General features: G+C 35.3%; 1 protein-coding gene across 1 annotated transcript; it reads left to right on the top strand.

Moving 5' to 3' along the window:
• Positions 1–9,279: 9,279 nt before the first annotated feature.
• On the top strand, positions 9,280–17,212 carry LOC131841369 (putative inorganic phosphate cotransporter; the record flags this gene model as incomplete). The annotated part of the gene is made up of 5 exons (XM_059189685.1): positions 9,280–9,295; positions 9,919–10,169; positions 14,029–14,214; positions 15,341–15,479; positions 16,989–17,212. Coding segments are annotated over exons 1-5 (816 nt in total), but the record flags the coding sequence as incomplete, so codon positions are not given.
• Positions 17,213–17,907: the final 695 nt, after the last annotated feature.

Genomic DNA, 17,907 nt, shown 5'->3' with positions numbered 1-17,907 from the left:
ATATATTAATATGTGCAATTGCGAACTATAAGAAAGACAATAAGAGAATGATACAATAAAGTGAAGTATATCAAATAACATGACATATAAAAAAGAACTCTTCAAAAATATAAATTTAAAAATAATAGAAATTTCAAAAGAGTTCGGCGGTCTGTCGGCAACCACCATGATCACTGGTAAACTGTTTACCCGTGATCATGGTGGCCGAAATATCGGGAACTCAATAAATAAATATAAAACGTGGTAAGATCCCGTGATCTTTACTAATTATACCTATAAATAATTACTGCGTCAAATTTAACAATACAACGGCGTACAATGCGGGCAGAATCTAAGAGCACCGCTTTCTGCATCTTTCCCGGGAGTGAGCCGCCTCGGAATCCCAATCGTCTGAGATGTTGTTCTAGACGTGGTTGGGATAAGACCGTTCACCGACATAACGATTGGAATGATTTCGGTGGACATCACCCCCCACATTTCGGTCACCTCGTGAGCCAGGTCATGATTATTATTATTATTATAAAAAACCTTACACATACTACCATGCATTTGACGCACACATATATTCGTATGTGTATACGAATATAGTCTTTGGTAATAGATCCTAAATAATGATCAAACTTATAATTTAAATTAATTATAAAAAAAATATATAATCGACCATTCGGCGACCACTAGTTTTAACAAAAAAAAAGAGTTAAATTCCACGTAGACGAAGTCGCGGATAAATTGTTAGATAATAAAAAATATAAATCGAGGTTGTTTACATAAGGGAATGCTGTTGTTTTGTTCCCTAAACGTGAAGGTTTAAGGTAGGTATCAACAGGACCAATTTCATAATAAATAAGTTCTTACCAGGGATGTTACGGAGCTTCGTAACCGTAACCGAAACTATCGGATATCTGATATAAAAAAATATCCGTAAACGAATCCGAAATATCAGTTTCGGATAATATCGAATATGGGCGGAGCCTAATTGAGATACGTTATGTAGCCATTTTAATAACTGTTTGCATTTTACTTTTGAAATTCCTTAAAAAATTAATATCCGTAACTGAAATAATCAGAAATAAACGGATAATCCGAAAGAATTTCATATACGCATCCGTATCCGTATCCGGTATAATAATCATTATTATATCCGTATCCGAAATTTCATATCCAGAACATCCCTGGTTCCTACATCGCAAAGAGTTGTCCAACATAAACACACCGTTGCACGAGTGTTTACTTTTTGTTGAAGTTGAAGACGCGGTAACAACATAAACAGACTAGGGTAATTTGAAACTCAAACTTTCACGACAAAACCGAACAAAACATACATATACTTGTACATAAACACTACATACAATTTGTATGAAGCAAGTGTTCAATCTGCTTTTACAAATTCAGTTTTTTATTTTTGTCACTAGATGGCGTTATTCAATTGTTACAACGCGCTATGTGTTCGTTTTCGAGTAACGTATAAGTTGGGGCAGTTTGTTCGACTATATTGTCCTCCGCTCAATCCCCAGTTCAATTCAAACGGTGATCGGAATTACGACGGCATGAGCCGAGGTTCGAACCCCTAGCGGTGTCCTCAGGCTAAACTCATATCCGTTAGGCTGGAGTTGGCTTTCAGACGCTCCATAAATCCTTTGCGGGTTTGGAATGCCATCTGCACTTGCCGTCCGGTGACGCTGTAAAGGCCAGCTGCGGCAAACAGCATTAGATAGAGTAGTCCGAAAAAAAATTAACTATATACCATGTAAGAAGCATCTCTATGCTATATATGCACTCCATACAATTGCACCAAAATCCGTTATAGTCAGTACGGTCGACTATGTACCGAGGAGACATATCCTTAGGCAACAATGTTGCCCGAAGCACGTTCTTATTGATTCAACAACCCCATAACAATAGCTATTGTCTCTACGGGTACACCCGTTCCATCACTACCAAGTCAACACACACACACACGACACCGTCCTCGCCGGTGAAGACGATGACCTCAACAATACAATCCAGCGTAATCAACAGGACGAGTCCCGGCACACCTCCGATTTCAATTAAAACGGGGGTCAAAATTATGACGACCTGAGCCGAGTTTACTCCTAGCGCTGTCCTCAGACTAAAATCGTATCCGTCAAGCAGGAGTTGGCTTTCAGACGCTCCGTAAACCCTTCCGCGAATTTGGAGTTACATCTGCACTCGCGGAGACGCTGTAAAGGCCAGCTGCAGCCAACAGCATTAGAGTAGTCCAAACGATACGCTACTACCACTCCACCGCTCAATTCAAATGGGAGTCAAAATTACAACGGTCTCAGCTGAGATTCAAACTCCTAGCGGTGTTCTCAGACTTACTTACAACAAACTGGCAATTCCCCTGGTGTTGCGGGTGCTCATGGGCGCCGGTAATCACTTACCATCAGATGAGCCGCATGCTCGTTTGCCCCTGTGTTATACAAAACACTTTTTTACTGTTGGCAACAGAAGGTGCAATATTGCGAAGGGCGCCTGACAAATTATTATGATTTATAGTGCTCACAGCCGTTTTGCTGTCTTGGTTTAACACTACGTTTTAAGATTAGAATGTATCTGAATGAAAGTTTATTTGATTTTAGATTTTTATCAACAGCGTGGATATATCTGCATCGCCTAATAATATACCTTGTATTTTTTGTTAAAGGGTAGTAGATATTATCACTGGGCTCCCTAAAATATGGTCGAGCGCAGTAATGGCTGGCTCATCCGTCATACTCGTGAACGGGTGCTGCTTGTAGGGACTGGTCTGTTCTAATCACTATGACTGATTTCCTCTTATTAATTGTTTAACCAGTTGGTTATATATTCAATATTTTTTCTATTTGAGTATTTAATTGAATTAGTGCTAATTGGTGGTTTGTATTCACACACTTAAACTTAAAAATGTAAAGTAATAATAAAATTATTTAAAAGAGCAACACGCAAGTTTCTTGCTCGTTCTTCTTGTGAGCTGTCTCAGCTTACCGAATGAGCGGTAGATTAAAAAAATATTATGACTATTCAAAAGTGCTTCAATGTAAGTTTATTTGAATAAATGATTTTCTATTTCTATTTCTATCCTATATGAAGGAACGAGATCTTAGATTATTGTAGTTTTATTATATTTGCACAGGTAAGAGAAAAAATAAATGGATTTGGTATACGGAGAAAAATTTATATTAGACTACTGATATATGACAGAAATAGAATGAAAGGTAACAAAACAAGAATCTACAAAACGAACTATAAATTTAAAATACAAATTTAGAATATAAAACATTTTTTCATTAGCCAATTCAACATAGATTTTTATGATAGTAAATTGAGTGGTGTAACACGTGATATCTGATGCTGTACATCGTGTTGTTTATGTACATAAGCGACTGTTAATATACCTTCAACTTGTTTGCATTTCAATCAGTCTCTGTGGTGTAGCTGTTTAGCACGCCGCTTTGCATTCCGACGGTCGTGGGTTTAATCCTCGCATAATACAAACATTTGTGTCCATAAGTATAAGTGTTTGTATTAGTCTGGATGCCATAACACGAGTTTTTTTTAATTCATCTTGGGAGATGACCCAGAAGACTGTCCAGAGTTATTATTATTAACTAGCTGTGCCCACAGTTTCACGCGCGTTAAATTTCTATATAAGCTATATTATTGGAAAATTTTATCAAAATACGTTCAGTAGTTTTTGCGTGAAAGAGTAACAAACATCCATCCATACTCACAAACTTTCGCGTTTATAATATTAATATAATATTATATACTACTAGCTGTACCGACAAACGTAGTTTTGCCTTACAATAAAAAAAAAATTAGGGGTTGACTACCCCTAACATTTAGGGGGATGAAAAATAGATGTTGGCCGATTCTCAGACCTACTCAATACGCTTACAAAATTTCATGAGAACTGGTCAAGCCATTTCGGAGGAGTATGGGAACGAAAACTGTGACACGAGAATTTTATATATAAGATTATATACAATAATTATGTATACAATACCGACCTTGAGGGGGAAAGAAGATTGTCAGAAATGTGGACTGATGATTTTAGTGTATTTATATCAGTTTTTTTTATGGATGATAATGGAATGGTGCACCCGCCTGCGCTAACGGTTTACGCTGGCGGGGCACCAGTGGAGGATGATAAGATGAACATGAGATCAGGCCAGTTAGTCCATCGTGATAAATTCAACAAAAATTTATCACGATGGTTTCAGGGGAACCGCGTGGAGGTCAACCTGACATGGTACATTGCTAGTAATGGGATTATGAGTCTACATTACTGACAATCCCTCTCCCCTTATATATATCAGTTGTCGAGTACACAAAAACACTAGCTGTTGCTGTGCTACTAGATGGCGCTGTATGAATTGTAATAATCAAAACTTTTCCGTTGGGGAAAGGAATTCTTAGTAAAGTATCTTATGACCCCATTCCTAACAATGAATGTCTGATTGACCTCCGGTTCCCCCTGGAAACCATCGTGATAAATTCTACAAGAATTCATCACGATGGTGGACTAACTGACCTGACCTCATGTTCATCTTATCATCCTCCACTGGTGCCCCGCCAGCGTAAACCGTTAGCGCAGGAATAAAATACAAAAAAATATATTCAAATAAACTTACATTGAAGCACTTTTGAATAGTCATTACATTTTTTAAACTACCGCTCGTTCGGAAAGCTGTCTCATCACAAGAAGAACGAGCAAGAAACTTGCGTGTTGCTCTTTTAAATAATTTTATTATTACTTTACATTTTTAAGTTTAAGTGTGTGAATACAAACCACCTATTAGCACTAATTCATTTAAATACTCAAATAGAAAAAATATTGAATATATAACCAACTGGTTAAACAATTAATAAGAGGAAATCAGTCATAGTGATTAGAGCAGACCAGTCCCTACAAGCAGCGCCCGGTCACGAGTACGACGGATGAGCGAGCCATCACTGCGCTCGACCATATTTTAGGGAGCCCAATGACCCGGCCCACCACGCCGCCACAAGTCTGGACATTTAGTGAGCATGACTACTCAAAACACTAGACCACGTCATACCTACTTACAATTGCACTCTGATAGTTATAGTATTCACATTTTACATAAGAATGCATGCGGTTGCACCATTCCATTATAATCCATAAAAAAAATGCCAACCTTGTCTATTAGCACTGAATTACGTATACGCTTATTTACATTAGGATATTGGTTTTATTTGCAATAAGATAAAACATATACATTTATATGTGTAGTGGTGATAATAGTTGTAGCATTGTGTAGTTTGATTTTTGAGTTATAGGAACTGTTCCGTGAATTATGAGTGGAAATAAGGAAAAAGTCGCGGACTGCTGTGTTAAACCGTTGGATATAGAGAATGGAAAATATAAAGGTACATATACTATATTAAATGTGGTATACATATATATATATATATATATATTGATACTGGCTGTCCTGGCAAACGTTCCATTACATAGTATAAAATAAAGTCACTATTGCTGTCTGTCCATCTCAATGTATGCTTAAATCTTTAAAACTACGCAACGCATTTTGAAACGGTTTTTTAATACATAGAGGGATTCTAGAGGAAGGTTTATCTATACATATAAATAAAATTGGAGTGTCTGTTTGTAATATTAAAACTAACTAACTACATTTTTACTACATGCATATGAATATAAATACGGTACATACACCAAAATAACATTTTTTACAATTTTTGTCTGTCTGTCTATCTATCTGTTTGTTCCGGCTAACCTCTGAAATGGCTGGACCGATTTCGACGCGACTTTTTTTGGCAGGTAGCTGATGTAATAAGGGGTAACTTAGGCTACTTTTATTTTTGATAAATAGATGGATATGGATATAGATAGTAATTCAAGAGGAAGGTTTCTATATTTAATACATACACCTGTGCGAAGCCGGGGCGAGTAGCTAGTTACTCATATAAATTATATGAGTCTCATGAGTATGAGTCTCAGTATCTCAGTTTTTCTCAGCAATTACAAATCCTTCAGGGTTGATAGTTAGGCATTTCATTTTTCACGTCTTTGACATCATATACACTGTTCTTGTTATATGATTGATTAACTTTTGTATCAGACAAAAAAATATCAAAGTTTGGTCTTATAAAATTAATTAATAAGATTTAATTAGTATAAGAAATGTGGACTGATTTAAGACTCGAATTTTCCAATACACATTATACTAAGTAAACACTTAAATAGAACCATTCAAATGTATATAATATAATATAAACCAATTGTTTTTATTTTAAACAAAATAAACTGTTTTTCCGCACAAAATCTCTCGCTATTAAAAATAGGGGTTGGGGGTGGAAGAGTGAAAATTTATAAATATTCTTTATTGCACTTAAATACATTTGTAAGTATATTAATTACAACTAATGACTTGACAAAGACATATCTCTAAAAGAGAACTCTTCCAGTCAACACAATAAAGCGTGGCATAGGAAATGTTGTGTGAGTCAAAAAGTGCAAATAATAATTTTTATAAAAATGTCATAAATAATTAAAACTAAACATAAAAATATAATGTCCAAAATACAGATACTAATACAATATACATAAAGATACAAAATATTGATACAAATTCAAATTCAAATTCAAAAATAATTTATTCATGTAGGACATTTTAGCCGCTTATGAACGTCAAGTTTTTACATTATAATTTTTTTTCCCTACCGTCCAGTTCGGTATATAGATCCAATTGAGAAGAACTGGCAAGAAACTCAATTGAATTACTTTTTTTTAAATCCAGTTTATTTACAATGCATAGGTATTTATATAGGTGTCTATGTCTAACATTAAATGAAAATCTCGAACATGAAAACTATTGCCATGCACGCTCGTCATTCAAGTAATCATTTAGTGAGTAATAGGCTTTGCTCAGTAAATATGATTTAAAAGATGTTTTGAATTTATTTAAGGGTAATTCCAATATATCCTTTGGTATCTTATTGTAAATTTTTATACCCATTCCCATAAAAGACCCATTGACTTTTTCTAAACAATACTTGGGGAAAATACATATATATATATATATATATTTGAATACCTAAACAAAATTACATTTATAATACATATATAATAAACAACATAAATATATACTAAATCAAACAATAAAAACTACAAAGGTATATATACAATGATGACACTAATCATATAGCAGCAGAAAGGTATTTAGGGTTATATGTTGTTTTAAACGCGATATTAAAAAAAAAAAAAAAAAAAAAAACATATTGTCCAAAAAATAATATTAAGGGTGGACAACCCTTATCACTTACTCAGACCTACTGAATATGGGTATACAATTTCATAAAAATCGATCATCTTGTGTTATTATTCTGCCTGTCTGTTTATTCTTGCTAATCTCTAATAGCTGATCCGATTTGGACGGGTCTTTCACTCACGAATAGCTTATGTTATGTATTTTAAAAAAATCATTTATTGTAGAAAAAAATCGTCGGAGTCCTGAACCACTTTTATATATAAACTATTTTGATTTATCTCACAAGAAACATATACTAATAATAATGTGATGTATGTATTTTGTAGAATTTAATATGATTATTAAGCATAGAACAAAGGGGCTTCTTTCTAAAGGTTATTTTCTTAAAGAAACATCTTCTTTGTTATACAATAAGTCTAAAATTAGAGAGACTTCACTGTACTGAACACTTTCGAAATAATTTTATTAATTAAATAAAAAATAATAATTTTCTAGTGCATATATATATATATATATATGTTCAGATAATAGAAAATCGTTTATTCAAATAAACTCAATTTAAGCACATTTGAATAGTCAAAAATTTTTATATTTCAAATCTACTGCTCATTCGTAAAGCTGTCCCATCACAAGAAGAATATGCAAGAAACTTGTGTGTTACTCTTTTAAATAAATGTTTAATTAGATTTACATTAACAACGCACGATAGCGCTATGAATTTTAAGTTAGATATTTTCTACAAAAACATTATTATCATTTATAAATTATTTTATAAGACATTTGAATTTTCTTTGTAGAGAACAATCAATCAATCCTTGTAAGTTTACATTTACAAGTCGAAACGTGTGAATACAAACTACCAACCAGCACTAATTTATTTAGGCTCAAATATAAAAACACAATAAGATTAAATCAGTCGTAGTAATAAGAGCAGACCAGTCCCTACAAGCAGCACTCGTTTACGAGTTTGACGGATGAGCCAGCCATCACTGCGCTCGACCATATTTTAGGGAGCCCAATGACCCGGTCCACCACGCCGCCACATGTCTGGACATTTTAGTTAGCATGACTACTCATTCCACTCGACCACGTCATAGCTACTTAAATACAAATATATATAACTCAAAGGTGACTGTCATAGTGATCTATCAACGCACAGCCCAAACCAGTGGACGGATCGGGCTGAAATTTGGCATGCAGGTAGATGTTATGACGTAGGCATCCCCGAAGAAAGGGCTTTGATTAATTCTATCCCCAAGGGGATAAAATAGGGGATGGAAATTTGTATGAAACTATGTCAATTTTAAACTGATCGGGCTGAGACTTTGCATGCATAATGTCACTATGACGTAGGCATCCCCTAAGAAAGGATTTTGATAAATTCCACCCTTAAGGGGTAAATTAACGCAAGCGAAGCCGCGGGCAAAAGCTAGTTAATTATATGGTACTCCCACAGTATTTATTATCTGAACTACTAATCACATGACTTGTTGAGTTTTGTTTATTTTTCATCATAGAAATAATAATAACAAACCCGGAACAACTGATAAGCGGAGCTGAGAGAAATACATAAATACTTTTTTTTCTAAATAAATTCATTCACTTTCATTCATTCATAATTTAAGAGCGACGCTCTTGCCGGTGAATCTCTTGCCACTTTCCAAGATCTTCTTTCTTACTCTTTAAACGTTGATACCTCACTCCAATTCTGTATTTAATTTGCTTGATACAGCTATACCTTGGTCTTCCTCTCCCCCTCTTTCCTTCTATCTTTCCCTCAATAATAATTATCATAAATTTATCGTATATACTTACTTACATGATAGATATAGAAAACATCCAGACAAACAATCATACTCATGAATATAACATTGTGATCTGAGGATAATCGAATCCGCAATTATCACAAGTAAAGAGGTGTGCTAAACCGCTAGATCACCGAGGTCGTGGGCGTAAATTTTTGTATAAGAGTTTAATAAAATAATAGATATTTATATAACTTTGTAATTTTTTTACGAATATGCAATTTCAAGAGAGTTAGTGATTTCACTAATAAAAGCTTACGTTACAATAATAAACTGATTTTACCTAAATGTCATTTAACTAAAGTTAGTAATTCGTTTTATGGCAATTGCGTAAGGTCCCCTCCGATCGATCCCCCGTCCAATTCAAACGGGGATCGAAATTACGACGGCCTAAGCCCAGGTTCGAACCCCTAATGGTGCCCTCAGACTAAAGACGTATCCGTCAGGCAGGAGTAGGCCTTCAGCCGCTCCATAAGTCCTTCCTTGGTTTGGAGAGCCATCTGCACTCGCCCCCTAACGTCCGGTGAAGCTGTAAAGGCCAGCTGCGGCCAACAGCATTAGAGTAGTCCGAAAAAAAAATACCATGGTTTTACAACAAAAAAGATTTGCAAAAAAGATTTCTATGTTGATTATCGCATGCCTCTCACTTGTTATACTGTAATTATTTATATAAAAACAAACATCTATTCAAAAGAGCAACACACAAGTTTCTTGCTCATTCTTCTTGTGATGAATCTGCATTCCGAATGAGTGGTAGAATCAAAATATGACTTTTCAAATGTGCTGAAGTTAAATATTAAGTTTATTTGAATAAAGATTATTTCTATTTCTGTTTTCTATTTCTATAATTCCAGGATGGGGCTACAGATACCAGCAGTGCCTAATCTTATTCCTATCACTCACGATAGCTTATAGCTTGCGAGCATGTATGGGTGTATCTTTAGTAGCCATGATACAACATGACATACAAGCCAATGCAAATCATACAAATGAAACAATAGCAAATAACACAGAGAACTCCAGAGAGCAATATGTAGATTTGTATGTTGATGAAGAGGATTATAATGCAAGAGGATTTTTGAACATATTAATGCTTACACCACCTGTAAGTACCTTGTCATAACTAATGTAACTTTATACTGACTTGAGTTTTCTAAATGTTTATGTCATTCACATATATCTAAGACTAGCTTTTGCCCGCGGCTTCGCTCGCGTTAATTTATCCCTTAGGGTTGGAATTTATCAAAATCATTTCTTAGGGGATGCCTACGTCATAGTAGCTTTATGCATGCAAAGTCTCAGCCCGATCGGTTTAAAATTGACAAAGTTTCATACAAACTTTCATCCCCTATTATACCCCCTTGGGGGTAGAATTAATCAAAATCCTTTCTTAGCGGATGCCTACGCCATAATATCTACCTGTATGCCAAATTTCAGCCCGATCCGTCCAGTGGTTTGGGCTGTGCGTTAATAGATCACTAGTTCTAGTTTCCAGCTAAGCAGAGGTTACATATAAGCACTAGAGAACTGAAATAAACACATATACATTTTTTTATAAATACATATAGAAAACACCCAGACCGATATAAACAATCTTACTCATGATTACAAATGCTTGCACTATGCGTGCATCGAACCCGCGACCATCGAAAGTAAAGCGGTGTTCTAAACCGGTAGACCACAAAGGCAGTCGACTTCTTTTAGTATATCTGAAAATGTATCAATATTGATCAATTTTCATTATTATATAAATAAATAAATAAATAAATAATCTCAGTACAATTCACACAGCGCCATCTAGACCCAAATTAAGCTACCTAAAGCTTGTGTTATGGGTACTTGACAACTGATACAAATACATAGATATGTTTTTTTTTTCGTAAATACATACATATTATACATAGAAAATACCCAGACCGATACAAACAATCATACTCATGAATACAAATGTTTGTGCCGTGCGAGAAATCGAACCCGCGACCATCGGACGTAAAGCGGTGTGCTTGACCGCTAGACCACCGAGGTCGTCAATAAGCAAAGGGAAACTTCACAACAAACCTATATATTCATATAGATACCTATGTTTTACTCATTTGTCCATCAAGTAGACGTTTGCAAACTGTGATCCTTTTGAAGGTGAGATATGGAAGTTAAATTACTAGGAACCGAGACAACATTGTAATCTCAATATGACGGGCCCTTGCTGTGTCAAAATGTATTTTATATATGTTGTATTGTTAATTAATTTATTTAACTTTAATGCACAATAACAATGTGTACAAATGGCGTACTTAACACCTTGCGGCGTTATCCACCAGGCAACCATGAGTGGTGCAGAGAAAGATTGTTGGCTGTGCACTAATATAAATGAGAAATGTAAAAAAAATGTATATAAATATGTGAAAAAATCTTATATATAAAATTCTCGTGTCACAGTTTTCGTTCCCATACTCCTCCGAAACGGCTTGACTGATTCTCATGAAATTTTGTGAGCGTATTGAGTAGGTCTGAGAATCGGCCAACATCTATTTTTCATCCCCCTAAATGTTAGGGGTAGTCCACCCCTAATTTTTTTTTTATTTTAAGGCATAACAACGTTTGTCGGGAAAGCTAGTGATATATAAAAATAACGACCTCGGTGGTATAGCACAGCACTTTACATCCGATGGTCGCGGGTTCGATTCCTCGTACGACACAAACATTTGTATTCATGAGCATAATTGTTTGTATCGGTCTGGGTGTTTTCTATGTATAATATGTATGTATTTACGACAAATGTCTATGTATTTGTATCAGTAATCTAGTACCCATAACATAAGCTTCAGCTAGCTTAACTTGGGTCTAGATGGCGCTGTGTGAATTGTCTTGAAATAGAATAAAAAAAAATAGCAAAATATTTTAAATATAAATTTTTAATATGTATGTATAATGTAAATCAAATATTGTAATGGGTGAAAACTGTGATTGGTACAGCCTATGCTGTAAATAATATAAATGACGCATTGGAGTAACTTGAAACAGTCATGCTCGCTATAAAGTTCAAACTTGTGGCGGCGTGGTGGGCCGGGTCAATGTGCTCCCTCTAATATGGTTGAGTGTAATGATGGCTGGCTCATCCGTCATACTTGTGAACAGATGCTTGTGGGGACTGGTCTGTTTGGGTTACGAACACTGATTAGACTATTTGTTTTTGCAATAGCATATGCTGGTGGTCACTCTACAATACATTAGAGGAAGTATGAAAGTGGCGCCGGTGTCAGAGAGGTTGAAGAATAATCGTCTATCGTGGTATGGACACGTAATGCGTAGGAATGAAGATCATATCCTAAGGAAGGTGTTACACATGAATGTGGATAGATATAAGGGCAGAGGAAGGTCGAAAAAGAGATAGATGGACTGTGTGAAAGATGATATGCTAAGAAAGGGAGTGACTCATCCGTGAAAGTATTAGGAGAAAAGATCTGCAAATTATTCCTAAATTCACAACATATTAATCATCCGTCATACTCGTGAACGAGTGCTGCTTGTAGGGACTGGTCTGCTCTTATCACTACGACTGATTTAATCTTATTGTGTTTTTATATTTGAGCCTAAATAAATTAGTGCTGGTTGGTAGTTTGTATTCACACGTTTCGACTTGTAAAATTCAAACTTACAAGGATTGATTTATTGTTTTTACAAAGAAAATATTTTATGACGCATTTGAAATTGAAGAGTTTATAAATGATAATAATGTTTTTGTAGAAAATATCTAACTTAAAATTCATAGCGCTAGCGTGCGTTGATAATGTAAATCTAATTAAAACAACATTTGTTTAAAAGAGCAACACACAAATTTCTTGCTTATTCTTCTTGTGATGAGACAGCTTTCCGAATAAGCGATAGATTTATAAAATGTTTACTATTCAAAAGTGCTTAAATTAAATTTATATGTATAAATGATTTTCTATTCTATTCAATCTGTAAAATTGTTTAATAATTTACCAATACATTTAAAAACTTTATAATTTCACATTATTTAAAATCATATTGAGGAGATTTTTATTGAATAAGTATTACTATTACGTTTATTATTCATTATTATTATTACTATTATTGTAGCCTTTATTCAGATCCAACTTATACATTATTTCAAAACAAACAAAACTTTAAAACTTAGAAACGAAATAATTATTTTATTATTTGGATCTTTTTTAATTTCTGTAGATCTGTTTGCCAATCGGCACCCGCCTCCTCCAATAGTTAGTTGTAGTAGTAATTTCCATTCTTCTCTTTCTTCTGCCACTCTGTTCCACATTACTCCTGCCACTATCCTAATATCATCAGCCCATCTTGTGTATCAAAATAAAATACACATATATATACATAAATAAAATATATAATTAGACTATCTTTTGCCCACGGCTTTGCGTTATTATTATTAGGTATAGTTTTTGCGGCTTTACAGTACTTCCATACAAACTTTCATCCCCTATTTTATCCCCTTGGGGGTAGAATTAATCAAAATCCTTTCTTAGCGGATGCCTACGTCATAACATCTACCTGCATGCCAAATTTCAGCCCGATCCGTCCAGTGGTTTGAGCTGTGCGTTGATAGATCACTATGTCAGTCACCTTTGAGTTATATATATGTAGATTAATTATGCTCTTGGGGATAGAATTAATCAAAATCCTTTCTTAGCGGATGCCTACGTCATAACATCTACCTGCATGCCAAAATTCAGCCCGATCCGTCCAGTGGTTTGGTCTATGCGTTGATAGATCACAATGTCAGTCACCTTTGAGTTATATATATATAGATACATACATGTCTAACAAAACAGAACATTACAGAAAGAAAAGATTTTTAATTGGAGAGAAAGTGAGAGTTTACAATTTTTTTTTTAAATGGAATAAATTAGATAAAGAAGAAGCAGATGATGATGATGATGACGAAATACAATAATTTTTTTCTTTTCTTGCAGTACCCAAAGTTGAAGTGGACTAAAACAATACAAGATACAGTACTGACGTCTTTCTTTTGGGGTTATATGATACTGCAAATTCCTGCTGGACAGATTGCTCACCGCTTCGGTTCCACCTACTTGCTGTTCAGTGCACTCGCTATCAATTGCCTTGTGTCGTTGTTTTTTCCACTGGCAGCGTTTTATGTAAAGTATTTCTATAAAATAAATTAAATATCTTTGAACATGTAATACAGCGCCATCTAGTTGAATTAGAGATGAGTCAACTCGAGTTACTAACTCGAGTTAACTCGAGTTGAATTCTGGCAACTCGACTTGGAAGAAATCAAGTGGTAAATGAATGAATCAAGTGAAAGAGCGAGAGCATGATTCCATCATTGAACCGACAATGACATGAAATTTTCTGATCATTTCATATCATACAATTTTCACTCGTTACAAATATTTCAATTAGAGATATAGTTTTATAGTTCAATAGTTTTTGCTACCTTTGTTAGCTTCAACTAAAAAGAAATTCGATGGCGGGGCGCGGCGCCCCCTTGCTTTGGCGCCTGTGTGCACCACACACTTCGCACACAGGACGGTACGGCCCTGCCTACAGCTATACTTGCATATATTCAAATTCAAATTCAAATTCAAAATATCTTTATTCATGTAGGTCTATTACAGACTCTTATGATATGTCAAATCTACCGTCAGTTCGGAATGATTTCGAGATGAGAACAACTGACAAGAAACTCAGCTCGTATTCTTTTCAAATAATTGTTGTACATATTTACATTAATAGATTCATTTAAACTCAAATTTGGGAGAATAGAGTGACCACCAGCATATGCTATATAAAAAAAATTAAAAAATCTAATCAGTGTTCGCAACCTGAACAGACCAGTCCCCACACCCGTTCACGAGTATGACGGATGAGCCAGCCATCATTGCACTCTACATATATAGGGTACTAAGGTAGACTTCGAATTGGCAAACGTAGTGTAGAACGCCCCACATCTAGATGGAGCGATGATATACGTAGGGTTGCGGGTAGTAATTATAAGAGAAGGGCTGACGATCGTACCCAGTGGTGTGCCTTGGGAGAGGCCTATGTCCAGCAGTGGATTGCAGTGGGCTGATCATGACGGTAGACTTCACATAACATAATTTTCATACATCATGCAAGATTAATTACAACTTCTGATGCAAGAAAGAAGGTAACAAAGTAAATAGCTCTAAACGTAGCACATTAGTGATTAATATTTTGTTACCTTCTTTCTTGCATACTGTTGAATTCTGTGTTATATATTTTATATAAAAATTACAGGGAAGTTGGAAGTTATCAATAGCTTGTCGTATAATCCAAGGCTTAAGTCAAGCCTTCATTGTTCCTTCAGTGCACACAACTTTAGGGAAATGGGCACCTTTAGCCGAGCGAGGCAGGATGACAGCAACAGTCTACGGTGGTAGGTTCTCATTATACTTGTAGCAGCGAGTTTTTATATTATTAATTTAATTTAATTTTATATTATACTGTGTGAGCTGTATCATTGTGTGGGTGACAGTTACTTATTTTATATTTAACAATTGCTACAGTTATTACGAATATGGTACAGCTAAAATACTAAGCCATCATCATCATCGGAAGACGTCCACTGCTGGACATAGGCCTCCCCCAAAGATCTCCACGACGATCGGCCCTGTGCTGCTCGCATCCAATGCCTTCCAGCGATCTTGACCAGATCGTCAGTCCATCTTGCTGGAGGCCTTCCCACGCTGCGTCTTCCGGTCCGTGATCGCCACTCGAGGACTTCATTGCCCCAGCGGCCTTCTGTCCTGAATACTAAAAATATTAAGTCATAATTTGTAAATCGCGGTAACTTTAAATGGTGAAACGAAACGTTAATGAAACTGTCAGCCGCATGATGCTACAGCGTCTATGGTATAGTCAGTATGTTTTGGCCTCGATGGTCTATCGGTTTAGATCACCGCCTTACTTCCGCTGGTCGCGGGTTCGATTCCTCGCGCGCACAAACATTTGTTTTTTTTTATACTATGATGGTGGCAATCAAGCATACAGCCTACCAGATAAACGGTTACCGTAGCCTATGAACGCCTGTAACACCAGGGGTATCACGTGCGCGTTGCCGACCCTTAAGAAACCTTAATATACCCTTCAATTTGTATTCATGAGTATGATTGTTTGTATCGGTTGTATCTATGTATTTGTATCAGTTATCTAGTACCCATAACACAAACTTTAGCTAGTTTAACTTGGGTCTAGATGGCGTTATGTGAATTGTCTTGAGATTATTATTATTATTTTATATACGATATTGAAACCTTCAAGAAAAGAGCTTATTCCTTTTTAAAAGGCCGACAACGTACTTGCAATGCCCCTGGTGTAGCGGGTGCTCATGAGCGGCGGTAATCACTTACCATCAGGTGAGCCGCATGCTCATTTGTCCCCTGTTTTATAAAAAAAAAATAATTATGTATTGTATAAAAATTCGACGACCTCGGTGGTCTAGTGGTTTAGCACACCGCTTTACGTCCGATGGTCGCGGGTTCGATTCCTCGCACGGCATAAACATTTGTATTCATGAGTATAATTGTTTGTGTCGGTCTGGGTGTTTTCTATGTATAATATGTATGTATTTACGAAAAAAAAATATCTATGTATTTGTATCAGTTGTCTAGTACCCATAACACAAGCTTTAGTTAGCTTAACTTGGGTCTAGATGGCACTGTGTGAATTGTCCTGAGATTATTATTATTGTTATTCTTTATTTTTTCTCAGCTATTGCTGGTTTTCTCCACACATATTATTATTATTATTTCCAAAAATTCTCATCTCCCCTCTTAAGGAGAGGAGATGGCAACATACCCCCGGCAGAAGCACAGTCGGCCGGGGTTATTATTATTATTATTATTATTATTATTCTTATTATTATTATTATTATAAAAATTTTCAGCGCAAGCACTAGGAACCGTCCTTGGACTGCCTATTACCGGTTTCATTGCATCATCAAGTATGGGATGGCCTGGTATATTCCGTTTCTACGGATTACTCTCGGGTATTATAGCTGGTGTGGTATTGTGGTTTGGCGCTGACAGTCCAGCCAAGCATCCTAATATATCAGAGGCTGAAAGGTTTTATATAGAAGCCGATTTGGGACAAAAGGGACACAACTCAAATGTAATTACCAAACTCAGTTTAAATTCCTTTCTATTAGCACAATGGTGTAGCTATTTAATGTCTATTTCAATTCGGTGCACTGATTTAGAATAGAATAGAATAGAATAGAATAGAATAGAAAATCATTTATTCAAATAAACTTACATTGAAGCACTTTTGAATAGTCATAACATTTTTTTTTTTTTTAATCTACCGCTCATTCGGAATGCTGTCTCATCACATTAGGTTATGCTATTTGATATTAAATTAAATAAAATTTATACTATGTTGCTCTGGCTTTTATTGGTTGCACTTTGATTGCGTTATAATTATTAAAATAGCTCGAAAAATAAATAAAAATAAATAAATATGTAGTTTAATTAGATATTAAGTCGTTTTTTAACTAGGCTGCAATTTAATTATTACCTCACTGCAGATAAACTGTATGTATGCCATTCAAATTCCATTATCATTTATACATATAAATAAAATTGGAGTGTCTGTTTGTAATACTGAAATAACCATTTTTTACTACATGCATATGAATATAAATACGGTACATATACCAAAATATCTTTTTTACCATTTTTTTTCTGTCTGTCGGTCTGTCTGTTCCGGCTAATCTTTGAAATGGCTGGACCGATTTTAACGAGCGTTTTTTTGGCAGGTAGCTGATGTAATAAAGAGTCAGACACCAAAATAACATTTTTTCCAAT

Source organism: Achroia grisella, unplaced genomic scaffold, assembly GCF_030625045.1.
Source record: "Achroia grisella isolate CSIRO2021 unplaced genomic scaffold, CSIRO_AGI_Agris_v1 utg16150, whole genome shotgun sequence".
In the NCBI taxonomy this organism is placed as follows: Eukaryota; Metazoa; Arthropoda; class Insecta; order Lepidoptera; family Pyralidae; genus Achroia; species Achroia grisella.
The sequence above is the reverse complement of the archived record's forward strand: the minus strand, read 5'-3'. Positions and strand labels throughout refer to the sequence as shown.